The 15,782-nt window shown below is 36.0% G+C and overlaps 3 protein-coding genes across 4 annotated transcripts in view; 2 read left to right on the top strand and 1 right to left on the bottom strand.

Moving 5' to 3' along the window:
* Positions 1–1,233, top strand: part of LOC112570545 (MAGUK p55 subfamily member 5-like) — a 63,693-nt gene extending 62,460 nt beyond the window's left edge. The window contains exon 19 of the transcript XR_003100645.1: positions 1,223–1,233. The gene's annotated coding sequence lies outside the window, so the exon portion shown is untranslated. The remainder of the gene's footprint in view (positions 1–1,222) is intronic.
* LOC112570547 lies at positions 416–11,381 on the bottom strand. 2 transcript variants are annotated; one of them, XM_025249055.1, is made up of 13 exons: positions 10,823–11,381; positions 10,232–10,285; positions 8,988–9,140; positions 8,427–8,674; positions 8,123–8,217; positions 7,034–7,687; positions 6,235–6,296; positions 5,967–6,037; positions 5,632–5,700; positions 5,311–5,407; positions 5,082–5,124; positions 4,457–4,614; positions 416–4,236 (listed from the first exon to the last, which is right to left on the bottom strand). In XM_025249055.1, exons 1-13 carry the CDS (start codon positions 10,937–10,939, stop codon positions 4,003–4,005), a joined length of 2,055 nt encoding a protein of 684 aa, XP_025104840.1. In that variant the 5' UTR covers positions 10,940–11,381; the 3' UTR covers positions 416–4,002. The 2 variants fall into 2 exon arrangements, with proteins under 2 accessions (XP_025104840.1, XP_025104841.1); XM_025249056.1 differs by having other exon boundaries at positions 7,034–7,684; positions 10,823–11,380.
* A 12-nt stretch (positions 11,382–11,393) lies between these two features.
* Positions 11,394–15,782, top strand: part of LOC112570553 (cleavage and polyadenylation specificity factor subunit 2-like) — a 114,818-nt gene continuing 110,429 nt past the window's right edge. The window contains 7 exon segments of the mRNA XM_025249064.1: positions 11,394–11,506; positions 12,556–12,736; positions 13,494–13,653; positions 13,880–13,985; positions 14,276–14,405; positions 15,095–15,213; positions 15,556–15,644. Coding sequence (XP_025104849.1) covers positions 12,588–12,736; positions 13,494–13,653; positions 13,880–13,985; positions 14,276–14,405; positions 15,095–15,213; positions 15,556–15,644 — 753 coding nt within the window. The 5' untranslated portion in view covers positions 11,394–11,506; positions 12,556–12,587.

The raw sequence follows: 15,782 nt of genomic DNA on the forward strand, positions 1-15,782 counted from the left end.
AAATTACCGAAATCTACGGTGTATACACTGATAACAGTTTTGTTATGGTAACTTCTTTATCTGCTGAATTCTTCTCAGTATCATATGCACCTCCTGCAATAGCCTTTCTCCTAAACACTGTGCTAGCCACGTTCCCCCTTAGTATACAAGGCGGTCCAGTCATGCAGTGGTTAGCACCTGTCACCAATACAGTGAAGGTTGGCTCTCATCTCGGGCACACTGTTCTTTCTCTGCATGCAGCATCTATTTACAAGACTGGCTGCCTTGCCATAATACAGCCTTAGTTGCTGGCTCAGAGTAAAACACCAATTATCACCACCCACACACTCCCAAACCCTACCTACATGCACTGTAACATGACCTCTGGCTTGTTGCCTGAATCCTACTTTTTCACAACATCAAAGGACGATGACAGTTATCACAAACAAACTTTTATTTCTTGGAGATCAGTACAAAAGTAGCAGCGGCTTGTAATGAATTTGATTTTTTTGTTGACGCAGCTTTGGAACCGTAAGTGAAACAGATATAAAAAGATATAATTTACGAACAAGATTTATTTCACTTACAAAAGATGCACACTCCATCTCGTTAAGAAATGCCAAGATGTGAGTTGTAATAATTTAATGGGAAAAAATTGCTGCTGCACAACTTAAGGTATGAGGAGTTATTTTCAGTTGCAAAGAATTCACCAGCCCTTATATTCTAAGCTTCTGACACATTGTTACTGATGCATAAAGCAATATGAGGCATGCAAATGAAAGATTTGCAAGGCAGTACAAAAATATGAAAAAGCTGCAAAGGAATGGTTTTAAAGATGAGTATATAAACAGTTTTGTTGTGAACTGTCCTCAGTTCCATGATATGTAGAGATCAAAGTACATGCACTAGGAGAAGAAACACAGAAATCACAGTGAATAAAACCTGGACCAAAGGCAGTTTACCAATGTAAATAAAGCTGAAAAACAAGGAATTTTGTCAAATAGGAATAACACCATCTATGTTAAAACCAAGAACCAGACTGTGCAATAAAGGCAAGCTGCAACATATTTCAAACAAACAAGCATATATCAGAACAGACGAAAACAAATTTTGTCATAAATTGAAAAGAAACCACATCATAAACTTGAGTGGAAAGAATTGGAAAAAATGCTTATTCACAATATCCTCACAGAAATAAAAAAAAAAATTGCCAAGGATGGAGCGTGAGCAGTGCTTCTTCTAGAAATGGTGTTTTCCCAGTAGAGAAACAGCACTTGGATAAATGGATGAACTAGCTGGGTGTCACCTTGCTGTAAGCCACTACATCCTGTTATACACAACTGCAAAGGGAGAAAACTTGGATACATCTGATGCTGTAGCTATGCCCACATAGGCCTAGTATTTAAGTTTATTATAGCCTTGGCATTTTCACCTGTCAACACAAATTTACTAAACAAATAGGTTTAGCTCATTGCATATTTGCAGAATATGAACAAATTACTCCTTTTTTTCACAAGAGCCTTCGAACATCAACATCCACAATAACTGGTCAAATGTCCCATAAACTTACAATGTCATGGCTTCAATCTCTTTTAACACACAGGTGGGAATGTTTAAAGGCTCATATTTTGCAATCAAATGGAAGTCTGCTGGCTCATACTGCTACTGCATAAAGAACATGGTCATTTGTTAAACAAAAACGAAAAAATCATAACTTCTACAAACTTAAGGTACCAGCTGTTTTACATCACAAAAAGACAAACCTGTCCATTTGATATCATGTTTTGTGTGTTAGTACCCAGGATGACTTACATGTCAAAATCACCATTGTATCTTACAGAGAGTAAAAATAACTTTATTATGACCATGTTAAATGCTGCCAAGGAAGTATATACCAAAGCAGAAGGGAATTTTTTTGTCAATCATTATTCCACTGTTTCCAGGGATTGCAACATGCACTTGCACAGATGATATGCTTCTTAAAAATACAGAGACTAGTACTTTGCAGTAACTAGGTCTGCACAGCTCTCAAAACATATGAGGCTCAGAGTAAGATTGCATAGTCAGAAGATATTTGGGGACAAGTGAATGTCATGGTACTAAATAGCCATTTTTGTCTGCATGTCATTTCCTACTCTAGATACTATACATTACAGTTGTGTATAGACACAGATATCAACTTTACAGTTATATGAGTAATTTGCATAGCACTTTGTTTTTCTTCAGCACAATAACTCATTTATCTGAGCACAATCATTAGATTCATACTTGCTTTTCTCAACACCAAATATATCAAGAAAGTAATCTCTGCCCTTTTCTGACAGCTCATTGCCAACATCCATCATGTTTAGAAATGCAAGATTTTTTTCCTCTTATTATGACTGGAAACACTTCAAAGCAAAAAAGGAGAGTTATACTCTTCACACTTTTTGTGTCAAACAAGAGTTCATTGGAGACTTCCTCCTTCCTTATGTGCTGAACTGAGTGATCACAGGGGCAAATTACTCATTGTGTGTAAACATAGATGCTGTTTATGTCATTAAGGCACTAGAAAAATATAACCATGTGTTCATCCATATTATTTTCAGAAAAAGCATTTCATTTGCAGCCACACCAGCTATGCAAAAGAAACAATACCAGGCTGTACAGCAGAGGTGCAACATTCGACTTGCTCATTTTAACCAGACATAACATAATTTCATTTTTAACATCATGATTCTGGCAAAACCGCCATGTTCAGGCCTGGGAGATTTTACATCATCTCCAGTCTGACCCTCGGGCGAGAAAAGGTTGGGCACCACTGCTGTATAGTAAGCTGCATAAGAAGACTGTGCTGATGCACACCCACAGGAATTTTACATTTTATTTTCTGTATTTCAATTGGAAACACATCAAAGCTTAAAAAATGGTACCCTAAATTGGAAAAAAATCTATATCAGCCAGTCACACGTCATGGATTTGTATTCATGCACTTGCATGATTCTCTGGCCCCAAATTGATATAGATAAAAGTTAACCCCACATTTTGAGGCAACGTTACTGGCATCGATTTTACACAATCTTCATTTTGTGGCTTGCATTTACTGTCTATATTGAACGGGTCTTCATCTACTCAGATTGCTGCATTTATTGTTCACATCTACTGGGCCTGTAACTAACTGCTGCATTTATGCCTAGAGTGCATGAATATTGCTCTTCTCCAATTGCTGCATTTTCGAACTTTGAAACTACTCTTTGCAGTCTGATTAAACTCAGGGACATAACCCAATTAAAACAAGAGTGCTTTTTGAAAACTTTTATGATGGAAGCTCAGAGAAGAACTGTAGATTTAAAATGTCGATCTTTCTACTTAAAAATCTAAGATCATGCTAATGCTAGGAGGGAAAAATATAAATTATTGAATTTAGCAAAAATATGTAAGTTAGGGTACTGATAAAATCCTGCACCATCTTCCTTCTTTAAGATGACATGCATGAAAAGGAATAATGATTGATAGTTTTCAAGAAAACAATTCTTTTGCTTCATCCTAAATTAGTGTAATAAATAGAATTTTAGCTACAGATGAAGTCCATATTTTAGATAAATTTATATTTTATAAACTCAATGCTAACAGAATAATGAAAGTTCTTGAGTGAAAAACAATTCTTAAAATTTTTTATTAAAGGTACAAAAATATCTACACCACATGCTGTTTGTTCCATAATGTGCGAAAGGTCTTAAGTTATGTGTTTGTTCTTTTCCAGGTTTTTATCTACGACATTTTATGGATTTCTTCCCCCATTCATATTTCTTATCAATACCACATCTTGGTTTTAGAGATAACCATACAGATAAATTTAATCAAGTAAATGGATGTTGTCTTAAGTGATGTTTCACTTAAACTGACAATGTGCATGTTGCTTTTATATACAAAAATGAGCACAGGCACATACAAGGACATCTGACATCCTGCCAAAGTAGATAATCTCTTCCTGTTAATGTAGATGATTACAAAGAAGGGAATTCTGTTCACTGTCACAAGCATCTATGACATAGGGATAAGAGGTGCTGACTTGCGTCGTGCCAGCTGCACGGCTGGCTTCAAGTACTGCTGCAAAAAGGAGATGCTCAAAGGCTGTCGGTTCATCATGTCTTCCATTGGAAGCCGTTCCACATTAGAATGGGCAGGGCCAAAGTCCACTTGCATTAAATATGTAACAAGGGAATAGACTTTGGTGTCTTTCCGAACAGGCTCAATAATCCACCCACTAGACAGCATCTGTAAAACAAGAATGTTAGCAATCCTATTGTGCTGTTGGTAGACCAACTACTCTCAAATGACTTAAGCACAAAAAAATGCTTTTAAAGTCAGGGTAAATGTTTCTCCCCAAAAATAATATGTTAAAGACAGCCACTCCAGTGTAAATCCAAACAGTTTACCTGTCTTAAAGTGCCAGTGTCTAAAACCATGATGTTTTGAAAAAGCACCATTCACTAACCTTTCCTCGAATGGCATTTTCTGCAAATGGTGCAGAAGGATGATCAATTGAGGTGTAGGCAAGCACATATTTTGACCCTTCGATGCGTTCACCTTGGAGACAGCAGACATCACAGCTGTCCTTCCGTAGCAGCTGCAGTACTTCTTGATACAAATAGACTGACAGAGAAAGCATGCAACTTAGGATACAGACATTTGGTTTAAGTAGACTGATAAACAGAGAAAGTATGTGACTTGTGACACACAGACATCTGGCAGTGCCTTTAGCAATGAACACAACTGTAAGAAAGCTGTGGAATTAATGTTCTGCTGCATGAAGGGGGCAAAAGACTTCAGAAGCATTTTTAGTCTCTTGGCTTTATAACATCTTATTTTACATTTGCCCAAACTGTAGCCTCATTGCCACCATACTGCTGTGCATCTAATTCATCCTTTTTTTTTTCTTTTGGAAAACATCAAGCTTGTATAAATAATCTTGAAAGTTGCCTGAAAAAAGTCTTGAAAGCTGGAAAAACTGGTCTCTCTCTCACGTACAATAACAGCAAGAATGCTTACTATCTTCATGGTACAACTTAAAAAAAACAAAAATAGAAGCAATTAAGTAAAATAACCATGCAGTTACTTACCTATTTTTATTCCATCTGTTATATTTTCAAGAATGTCAACCTTCTGCAAATGTGAAAGCAATGGATATAGTGATTAAAAAGTAACTTGAGTCACACAACACAACACAACACAATAATTTCAAGATGCTTTCATTTTCATACGAATGTTTCAAACAAGGTAAAAAATACAAATACAAACTCCCAGACATATAATCAGCTTTGATACTAAAGTATAGGTGGAAAGATTTACCTTCAAGGTATCATCGTAGGTAAAACGAGTGCGTGGATTCCTAACGGCATCCCAAACTGTTTTTGGTGGTGCCAAGACAAATCCTTTTCCAAGATAACTGCAATACGCAACAAATAGTTGACATAAAAAAAACAGCAAAACAAACACATTTTCTTTATTAAATTTTACATTACGCATTACTGTCAGTTATTCCAATTTTTTTTCTGTTCATATTTCATTGTGGTTTACTTAACTACAGAACATCTCATATTTAAAAGGATCTGATGATAAAATGTTTCTGTTACAACTGTTGTTGCCAAGTGACAAAAGAGATTTCTTTACCTCTGGACTGATGATCCTGGAGGAGAGAGCTTCCGCAGAACTACTATGTTATTCACAAACTCAACAAACCTGAAATCAAGATCTTTGATTGATAGAGCATGGTCCAAACTGTTAGGAATTTAAAACTGCTTCAAACCACTATGGTGAAACATATGTGTGTAAAATAAAGGATACATTTTATGTATTGTGGTATGTGGGCAAAAGAAGTTCTATTGGTTATGAAGCTCGTAATGCTTCTGTTATACATTACACTGAATAATAATAGCACAGTAACAGATCTTAATAATTCATGTGATTTTGTGCCTTCATCTTGTCAAAGCTGTTTTTTCACTCACATCCAGCCATCAGATGACTCAGCCTGAGCCTCAGATGAATTCTCCAAGTCAATATTGGATGCTCTGAGAGCCTGGTGAAGTAAAATAATATATTTTAGAAAATGTTTCCTCTGCTGCACGAACTGAGGTGTCAAATACTTCTAATACTCAATACAGTCATATAGTCAATTTTACAGAAATTTGTGCCAAGAACATGTGCAGGTAATATTTTTTAAATAAAGCCAAATGTTCTAAAAATTAAATGAGTGTTTATATGGTTAACACTCACTTCTGCCATAAGCTCTGCTGCTGCCTGATTGACCATTGTCTTGTATCGTGCTAATGCTTTCTCTGTTGACAGACAAAACCGATGACTCAACACTTCTTGTTCTATAAATACAGAAATTGAGTTTCAGAAGAATAGAATAGCACATGCATGCTACAGGGTAATGATAATCACACAAACTGAAAGATGACAAGAATACATGTGGAAAATTTGATGAAAAAAAGATTTTTTTCTTTCAAACTCCATGAAAATGTCTACTCTGGTTTGAGACTACAGTATAGTCATTTGTTAAATGATGAACTGTCAGTCAATTGACTGCACAGACAACGGTGGTCTTCTAAAATAACAATAAAGATGAAAAATTCCTATCACCTAGTGACATATTTGCACAACACATTCTGGTGATGGTGTAAAATATATATAAAAAAAAAACCTTTTACACTGCCAGCCATATAATAGTTATGTACAGTTATAGTCTATTATAATGGTAATAAAACAAACATGCAAATACACTCTATGATATTTACACAGCAAAATTAAACAAGTAACACAATCCAGAACCAATAGAAATTGCACAACAAATCAGAGATCAGTAGGAGATACCAAAAATATAAAATCCACAGACAAGACAAAACACAGATCCACAGACAAGACAAAATGTAGATCCAAAGACAAAACAAAACACCGGACAGTTAGGCAAAGGGACATCACTTTTTTTTTCCAACCATGCACATAACCAACCCTTTCCACGACACACTGTACACAAAACTAATGAATTATGTATGCTGACAGATGCACAAACCAGATTCTATGCTCCTTGAACCCAAGTCCAGAGGAGGTGAAGGACTGTGGCGTGTGTGTCCTTCACTCAGTGACTGTCTGATGCCATGCCTTGCTTGATTGCTGTTTGCATAGTTGCTTACTGTTTCTTCTAGACCTTGATTTTTCAGACAGTCTCCAGAGCCAGCTGCCACTGACGATTCTTTGCCCTCAGGCTTTTCACTATCACTGGCAGATTCTGTCTCCTCCTTGATCACAGGTGATTGTTCACGGTTAAGATGGCTGGTCTTTGTTGGCACATTGCTGTCACTGCTCTTATAATGCAAAATTGATGCAGATCTTTTGATGTTGTCCTGCTCTGAAGTTCCATCTAACCCTCTTGCAATGGTCTGATATCCCATGAACCGTTTGATGTAAGATATGAGAGGCATATGCTGCCATCTGCTAGCACCTCGTGAAGTGAGAGATGCATCTGCAAGAGGACTGGCAATATTGCTTGTAGCCCTAAGGTGTGGGAGGGAGATGTTTAAAAGTGGTGTTGTCTGTACTCTGCGAAGGTGGATGTATTCTTTGAGCGAAGAGAGGAAAACAGAAGGCTTTTCATCAACTGGGATGATGCAAGACACTTGGGGTGCTGACCAGGTCACGACAGTCAACAGACAATGGTCCACGTCTGCTGACAGATTTATGAGTTTAAAAAGAGGACGAATTAATCTATGTTTTCACAGATAAAAAAACTCAAAGTAAATAAATGCCTTTACTTCATCAGTTTTATCATGACAGGAAAAAGACTAACAACTTCTTGTTGGCAACATTTGCTCTTAATCTGTGGTTGACTATATTTTGTGGCAAAAGTTTCTACAATCTAATTCCACCAGCTAGTTCACATATATTCTATGTGTGCATGCATTTCTGAGCATCTGGCCTGATAGTAACGAGAATACTCATGTTTATTTGTCACCTTAATAACCATAGTCAGATTACTGAAACAAACTGACAACTCAAGAATCATGTGGTTTAGACTTGTTTTAGAGTAAGTTCAAACACACTTTTGAAAGTACTATAAGAACTGTGCAGTTTAGCACAAAGAGAAAATCTCTTGTGACCTAACCTTGCACAGGCTGGATCAAGTAGAATACCAGAGCTTGAGACCCTTCATTCATCTGCAGTAACCAGCTGCAGCCATTGTCTTCTTTGTGCCAAAACCTTTGAACAATGTCACAGATAATTGGCCAATTCCCACAGAACCTCCAGCCTTGTGTAAAGCTTTGCCAAACCAAACTCCAAAACATGCACTTGGACACAAAACAATGTAAGAATATTTACACAGTATATCTAAAGAGTGAAAAAAAAAACTATATGTTAATCCTCCAAATCCCAAGCTTATTAGTTTTATACAAATAGCCAGCACCAACCTTTTGAAGTCTTCAATTACTGTTGGTGTTACAATGTTAGCTGTACTGCTATGAGCTTTCAGCCAGTTGTGTCTTGTTGACTTCACTTTTTCCTCCCGCACATAGTCATGCTGCACTGGCATCATAGGAAGGCCTTTTGAACGACCGTTCACCTCAAGGGAGGTAACATCATGCACACTCGATGCTGCTATCACCCCTGGTTTCCACTCACAGCTTAATGAGGCATCCTTAATCAGCTGTAAAATGGACTAAAGAGAGGAAAGTAAATGTCATTAGTCAAATACTATCTGTAATTACTCTCAGTTTCCATACATTTTCTACATTCCTACTTAATAATATATTCATGGATGAGCATGTATTATCTATCATGCACGCATTTTCTTTCCCTAACACACACACACACATGCGGTAACCAAGGAAGGTCGCTTATTCACTTGGTTTCAATCCCAAACATTTCTTTTAAATAATACATGGATGCACAAATATGCACTGACATATCCACATCTGCATGTGTGCACACACACATACATCTATATGACCCTCCCACAAAACTCACTGTACCTGTGCTGATGCATTGATCTTGTCAAAAGCTGCATAGACTTTGATGCATGGTGCGGTGGGAGACTGTGTGAAAGTGAGAAAATGGAACCACACTCGATGACCATGAATAAAACTGTTGATTTTCCATCCTTTTTGATATCCCACAGGAAAAGGCTGCACACATGGGCAAGAAAATTGCTTTAACTTTGTGCTGTTATTATTTAAGCTCATTCAATCTATCTCTTTTGATATTTTTCATACTTTCTTTTATCCCTGAATCATTTATCTTTTACCTTCTGTCCATTGCTCTGAAAAATCTATTTGAACATTTTCAAATATGACTTGGTTTGCTATTGTAACGTAACATATGGTCACATGATTTTTAGTTATTGTGCAGCAAAACAATGGAACTCTCTCCCTTTCAATATCCGCCACCTACCCACAATTGAACCCTTAAAATGTGCACTGAAAACACACCTCTTCCTGGAGCATTACTCGTAACAACAGTCCACAAATTGCTAGTCCTTTGTCACACCCTACCCCAGTTTCCGCTTATTGCTACTTCTCTACTCATCTTCCTTTACAAAATCACAATACTCCTTCCTTGTTACTAAGTTCCTCTTTGTGTTTTCTGTATTAGTTTTTTTTTTAGTCAGGATCAGTACTGATGTTTATCATTCCATCATTCATGTTGTTTGTTCTTCCGTCCCTCTATTGCTGCCCATGTCTCGTTCTTGGTCTTAAATGCTACGAGCAGCTAAAAATTATCATCAATGATGCATGGAGTATTCAAATGCTTCGCTGTGTGAATAATTTTGATTATTTTATTAATGACAACAAAATGATATATAAATTTATAACATAAATTTGTTAGTGTTGTATAGACTGACAAAATGCTAACTGTTCTAAACTGCACTGATGCGTAAATCTTGATTTCTTAGGTTATTTCTTGGCTGACACTTGGATGTGATTTATGTTTTGCTTTATTTACATCAAGTGAGAAGAGTGCACACACCCACAATGGCTGTTCATTGTCACTGATCATAGGTCCATTCTGCTACATCACTTATCTATATTTCTGCAAGTCATTTATCTCTAATACAAACTGTGCATCACCAAGCTAATGTTTAAGTAATCAGTTACATTTAATGTCTTAAAGGAGGTCATCTTGGATTATTAAATTAATTCATTCTTAACAAAAAAATTTACAATGCAAATCATTATACTTGTAACAAATTATGCCACTTGCATATTTAAAGACAAACCTTTGCATTTTTAAAGAGCTCAAGAACCTCTAGGACTGTGAAGCTCTCTTTTCTCTGTAACAAAAATTTAAAAAAACACACACACACCCACAAACAGATGATTTATCAGTATCAAGAAACAATATGTTTCCTGAACACCACTAAAACCCTCAACCCCTTATACAATAGATCTATTGTGTGCTGTGTGCCCCAATATTTCATGTGCAATGTCACTTGGCCACTAAACAAGTTCTTATTCTTATATCTTAGAGCTTGATCTACTCATTTATCCTATTTCACTTTGATTTGGTACAAAAAATGAGAAGAAACCTCATATTAACTGCATGTTCTGGCTTAAGGAATGTTTAGAGTTAATAATAGTTTGTACAGATGTGCTGAACGCATTCTTGGTAAACACTTAAGCTGTCTTTACAATGAGTTGTGTTTCCAATTATTTATCATACTCATCAGCTACAGTTATGCACATTACATTACATTAATTGACATGACATTAATTGATACAATCCTATCAGTAACGTTTTAAATAACTTCCCACACATTTCTTAATGAGATTAAATGTCAGTGCTGGATTTAAAAACAATGTATAATTACCTTGCTTAGAACATATGCTTGCCCACTAAACCATCGAAGCAACGACAGATAGCGTAGTGATAAGATCAACACGATGCACAAGACGCTTGCTGACAACGACAATGAAAATAAATCCATGACGGATTTGATTCGGCCATTAGTTGCTGACGTCCTTACCGATCGACATTTAACTTCATCAACATGCAAAGCTCTTATAAGGACTTTAAAATGTGAAGTCCAGTGACTCTTCTACTTTTAAGAGTGTGCGTACTTAAAATCCTTTCCTCTTGTGTTGATCCGTTAAGGCTGTAGGCAATCTATAATCCTGGCTTTGGACAACTCTCTCTAAAGCAACAGGTGAATTAGAGATGCGATCGCGAATCACGAAGCTATACGATCGTTATATAGATGTTATCTTCGATACCATGGAGTAATGAATAATTTCGGTGTCCCTTTTCTGATCCAGCTGCTATGAAAATAATAAAATCAGGATCAGATTAACACCAATCGTAAAAACGTCTTCTATCATGTACACTTTCACTTCTTTGACTCAAGTCTGTAGCCGAGATCTTCCCTTCTCTGGCGGAAGTGTGTGAGAGTTCAGTCCCTTCCACAAAATGGCGGCTTACTGATTCTTTAAATGTGGGAAAACCGTGTCTGTTGGAGTTATACATAAAACGTTGTGCTTTGGATTACATTTTAGAGGTAGTATGAAAGAAATAATTTTTATGTAATGAAGTTGTTTCTGGACGTGATATTCACCTTTTAAATCTTTTGCAAATTTTATTGTTGTAGCTTTGTCAGACTAGTGAATTTGCGGCCTTGTTTCGATGTACCACAGATTTTGTTGTTAGGTAGTTTCCATCTTTAACTCTTTCTCTCCTATAGGCTAAAGGCAGTCAGACCCCCTTCTATGCATGAATTTACCTCTTTTTCCAAGATTTAAAATTTATTTAAAAAAAAAAACAACTAAACAAGATAGAAGATCGAATTGAAAACGACACAAAATGTGTAGAACTAGTTCAGTCTTACCTGAATCTTGCTTGAGAACTCACTTTTATGATAATCCAACCAAAATTAGGTATATGAAGTAGAGTTTTGAAAAAGTTAATTTACACATTTCATTTTGGGAGCAGATGAAAAACCATTTTGAAACCATTCGTGGTCAAATTCTCCTTCATCTGAAGCAGGAATATCCTCTGGGATGTTCTTTCTGTTGTTATTCGATGTTACAGATGCATGATGTTCACCATCGTTGCGCATTTCAATATCGTCTTTGCCAGCCGCCTCACCATGTTTCCAATCGAGAAAAAAATCAAATGTACTTCCTTTGTAAAGGAGATAATTGTGTTCAGAAAGGCTTAAACTATCTTATTTATTAAGTTTTTCTTCTAGTTCTAAACCACGAGCTGTATAGGCCTAAAACAATTACAGCAAAGCTTGACGCGTAGTGTGACACGGAGACAAGTGAGCTTGGCGACTTCAGCCTACCTAATTTAATGCGGAGAGAAAGAGTTAAATTTTTTACATTGGAAGTAAACATGACATTGTTTGATTTTATAGGCTAATTTTAGTAACAGATTTATTGTTGTACACTGCCTTCTGCGAGCATCTGTTAAAGTGTATGTGAAATCTTTACACAGATCTCAATTCACAAGTGCACACAATTTCGCTAGTTTGGACATCATAAGCTTATTAATGCTGTTTCAAATGCGATTGTGAAAATGTGAAAAAAGGAAATGGTAAATTTTTAGGTAAAAGGAAAGGTGGCGGCAGCTAATCTGCCATGACTTCAATCATCAAAATGCATGTCTTCTCTGGGGCTCACGATGAGTCGCCTCCCTGCTACCTTCTCCAAGTGGATGAATTTCGCTTTCTCCTTGATTGTGGTTGGGATGAAGATTTCAATATGCATTTTATTAAAGAACTCAAGAGGTATCTATTATATATAAGCACACATGCATGTGTGGGTGAATGAATGGTTGATTTGTTGTTGTATGAAGTGTTTAGATTCTTCTCTAGATGATGACAATAATTAAAAAAAAAACATTTTACATTTTTGTATCTTAATATGATGATAAAATTTACTTTGTCGTAGCTATTATCATGTCTTGAACTTCATTCATTTCTTATAATTCTTAGTTATTTAATTATTGATGCACAATAAACTTAAAGGAGACTAGAAATGGATTACTTACAAACAAAAAAATCTTTGTATAAAAGGATAGTCTTGGTTAACATTCAGCGGTGCTGATATAGCTCTTTGCACCAGACATTTGAAAGTTAATAAACTGGAAACTTTTTTTTTTAAAAATAATTATTAATAGTATTATTATTAATAGTAAGAATAATGTTTATTTATAGAGCGCCCTACTCAACTAATTCTAAAGCTCAAAGTCTTTACATCCACAAAATTGCATGAACATACACTATTAGTGGTAATCAAATCACTTTCTCTTTGGGTCTCTTTCACACATACACACACTTGCACATAGACACAGAGAACAATGAAAGAGTCAAAAGATAAAGCAGGTTTTGGTTTAGGTGTTGATCATTTTTTCTTTCATTCATTCATGTAAAAAAAAAGTGCAGACCTAAACTAAACTTACAGAGGCGCTGTTAAAGTGCATTCAATGATGTGATAGAATTCAAAATAGCATTCTTCCGGTTGTTCTGTTTATTTTATCAACAGGTACTCTCATCAGATTGATGCAGTGCTCCTGTCTTATCCAGATCACTTGCATCTAGGTGCCTTGCCATACATGGTTGGCAAGGCAGAGCTGAACTGCCCTATTTATGCTACAGTTCCAGTCTATAAAATGGGGCAAATGTTTATGTATGATCTGTATCAGGTATGTTCCTGCAAATATGCAGCTTGCAGCGTGGCTCCTGTAGAGCTTTAAAATAACTCTGTTAACTTTTTATCATTTTCAGTGTTCTCCAAAATTAAGGGAGTTAAAAGGATCTTTAGTTAAAATCATTGAAAGTTTTTGGCGACTGGTCATGGTCAGCTGTTGAAAAAATTTATTTTATTTTAGCTGAGGAATTTTAATTTAATGTATTTATATCTTTTCTCAGTCTAGACACAATGCAGAAGATTTTGACATCTTTACACTTGATGATGTTGATGCTGCTTTTGACAAAATAATACAGCTGAAATATTCTCAGTCAGTTGCGCTTAAAGGTGAGTGGTCAGATTCAATATATTTTTTTTATCAAATTTTTTTATCCTTATATATCTAACACATTCCAATGACACTTGAGGAAAAACTTATGTTCCCTTTCTCTTAAAAGCAAATTTATTTAAAAAGTGCTGAAAAACATATCTCAAATTGTCTAACCAGTTTACTGTTCAATTTTTATTTTTAGTTGACTAGTGGATTCTGAAGTGGCTGGTTCAGAATCTCTTTAAAATCAGGGGTTTTTTTAACATCAGGGTTAGGGTTAGGGTTTAACGTTTGTTTGAACTTTTAGGAAAGGGTCATGGACTTCAGATCACACCCCTGCCAGCCGGCCACATGCTTGGAGGAACCATCTGGAAAATAGTAAAGGATGGAGAGGAGGAGGTTATCTATGCTGTGGATTACAATCACAAGAAAGAAAGGTGAAAGCATTGACAAGTGTTACCTGCAGTAGCATGATCTCTCCTTTTCTGTTTGCCTGCTAAGTGTATGGCCATCATGATTTTGACTCAAATGTTTATCAAGTTAAAAACACTAACCTGATCACATGACTGACAGCAATCAACACTTTCTTTTTGGATACAAGTCAGCTTTTTAAAAGTATGGACATCATTAGCAATGATCTGTTTGGCTCACTATATAATGAATGTTGATTATTTTTTATTAAGTTAGTGTTATGCAATACATGTATCACATTTTAATAAAAGCAGACCAGAATGTGTTTGCTAAAATTTCCAGATGTTACCAATTGCATTTAAGTAATAAATAGACCAATATGGCTTGACTAACATACAACTGAATGAGCAATAGTGTATGCAAGTGGTAGGTAGTGTTTTCCTGAGAGGGAGATAACTCAGACAATAGGGATAATTCTAGAGTTGTGCTTCTTTACACATGTTTCGTTTACTGTGGTGGATAAAACTTGCCCTTGCATGTTTTTTCATGAATGACATGAAAATTTTTCACAGGTAGCAGAAACTATTCCTGAGATATTTAAAGCCATAGTGAGTATATCGTAAGAAAACAAAAGAGAGGATGGTATCTGTGTACACTGCTGGGTGACATTTTTGCTTCTTACTGATGTTACAGTAATTGTTTTTTCGGATGGCAGGCATTTGAATGGCTGCGTGTTGGACTCCATTAGCAGACCCTCACTTTTAATCACAGATGCATTCAACGCCTTGTACAACCAGTCCAGGCGACGTCTGAGAGATGAGCAGCTATGAGTGAGCTTTTCTGGTTAATATGTGTGAATGTGTGCCAGAAGTCTTTGAAAAGTGTGCATTGGTATTAAAGTAAGAAAGAATTGGTCAGTCATGTTTAGCATGTGAAAGATTTGTTAAAAAAGTCTGACTCAGTGGTTAAATAGGAATGACTAATAATTTGAAAATTTGCACATTATTTAACAAGATAATCTTTTGTAGAGTGCAAGGATAATTAAATATCTTAGATTGTATTAAAAGTTATTTCCTTATAAACATTTTCTCTGTATTTCAGCATAACTTTGTCATAATTTCTGATAAATAACATTATTGGCCATCCACATTTTATACTTAAATTTGTCGTCTTCAGCAACCATCTTGCAGACAATGAGGAATGATGGCAATGTCCTCATTGCGACAGACACTGCAGGACGGATGCTGGAACTGGCTCAGCTTTTAGTGAGTACTGCTCTGGTAAACCTAAGAATTGTTGAATGTCATTACCACAGCCATTGAACTTGTGAACTTACCATACATTCCTAGCAGGCTTATGGAGTGAATGTAAAATTTCTTGTAGACAGTGCTGTGATTTTTAAG

The sequence above is a fragment of the Pomacea canaliculata genome, linkage group LG8 (assembly GCF_003073045.1).
Source record: "Pomacea canaliculata isolate SZHN2017 linkage group LG8, ASM307304v1, whole genome shotgun sequence".
Classification (NCBI taxonomy): Eukaryota; Metazoa; Mollusca; class Gastropoda; order Architaenioglossa; family Ampullariidae; genus Pomacea; species Pomacea canaliculata.

Excerpts from the sequence above, each read along its gene's own strand:
- LOC112570547 (XM_025249055.1), bottom strand. The coding sequence starts at position 10,939 with ATGGATTTATTTTCATTGTCGTTGTCAGCAAGCGTCTTGTGCATCGTG. Across the intron at positions 8,218-8,426 it reads GTAATTGAAGACTTCAAAAG|GTTTTGGCACAAAGAAGACA; the intron begins GTTGGTGCTGGC and ends CATTGTTCAAAG. Across the intron at positions 5,125-5,310 it reads CCTACGATGATACCTTGAAG|AAGGTTGACATTCTTGAAAA; the intron begins GTAAATCTTTCC and ends TCACATTTGCAG.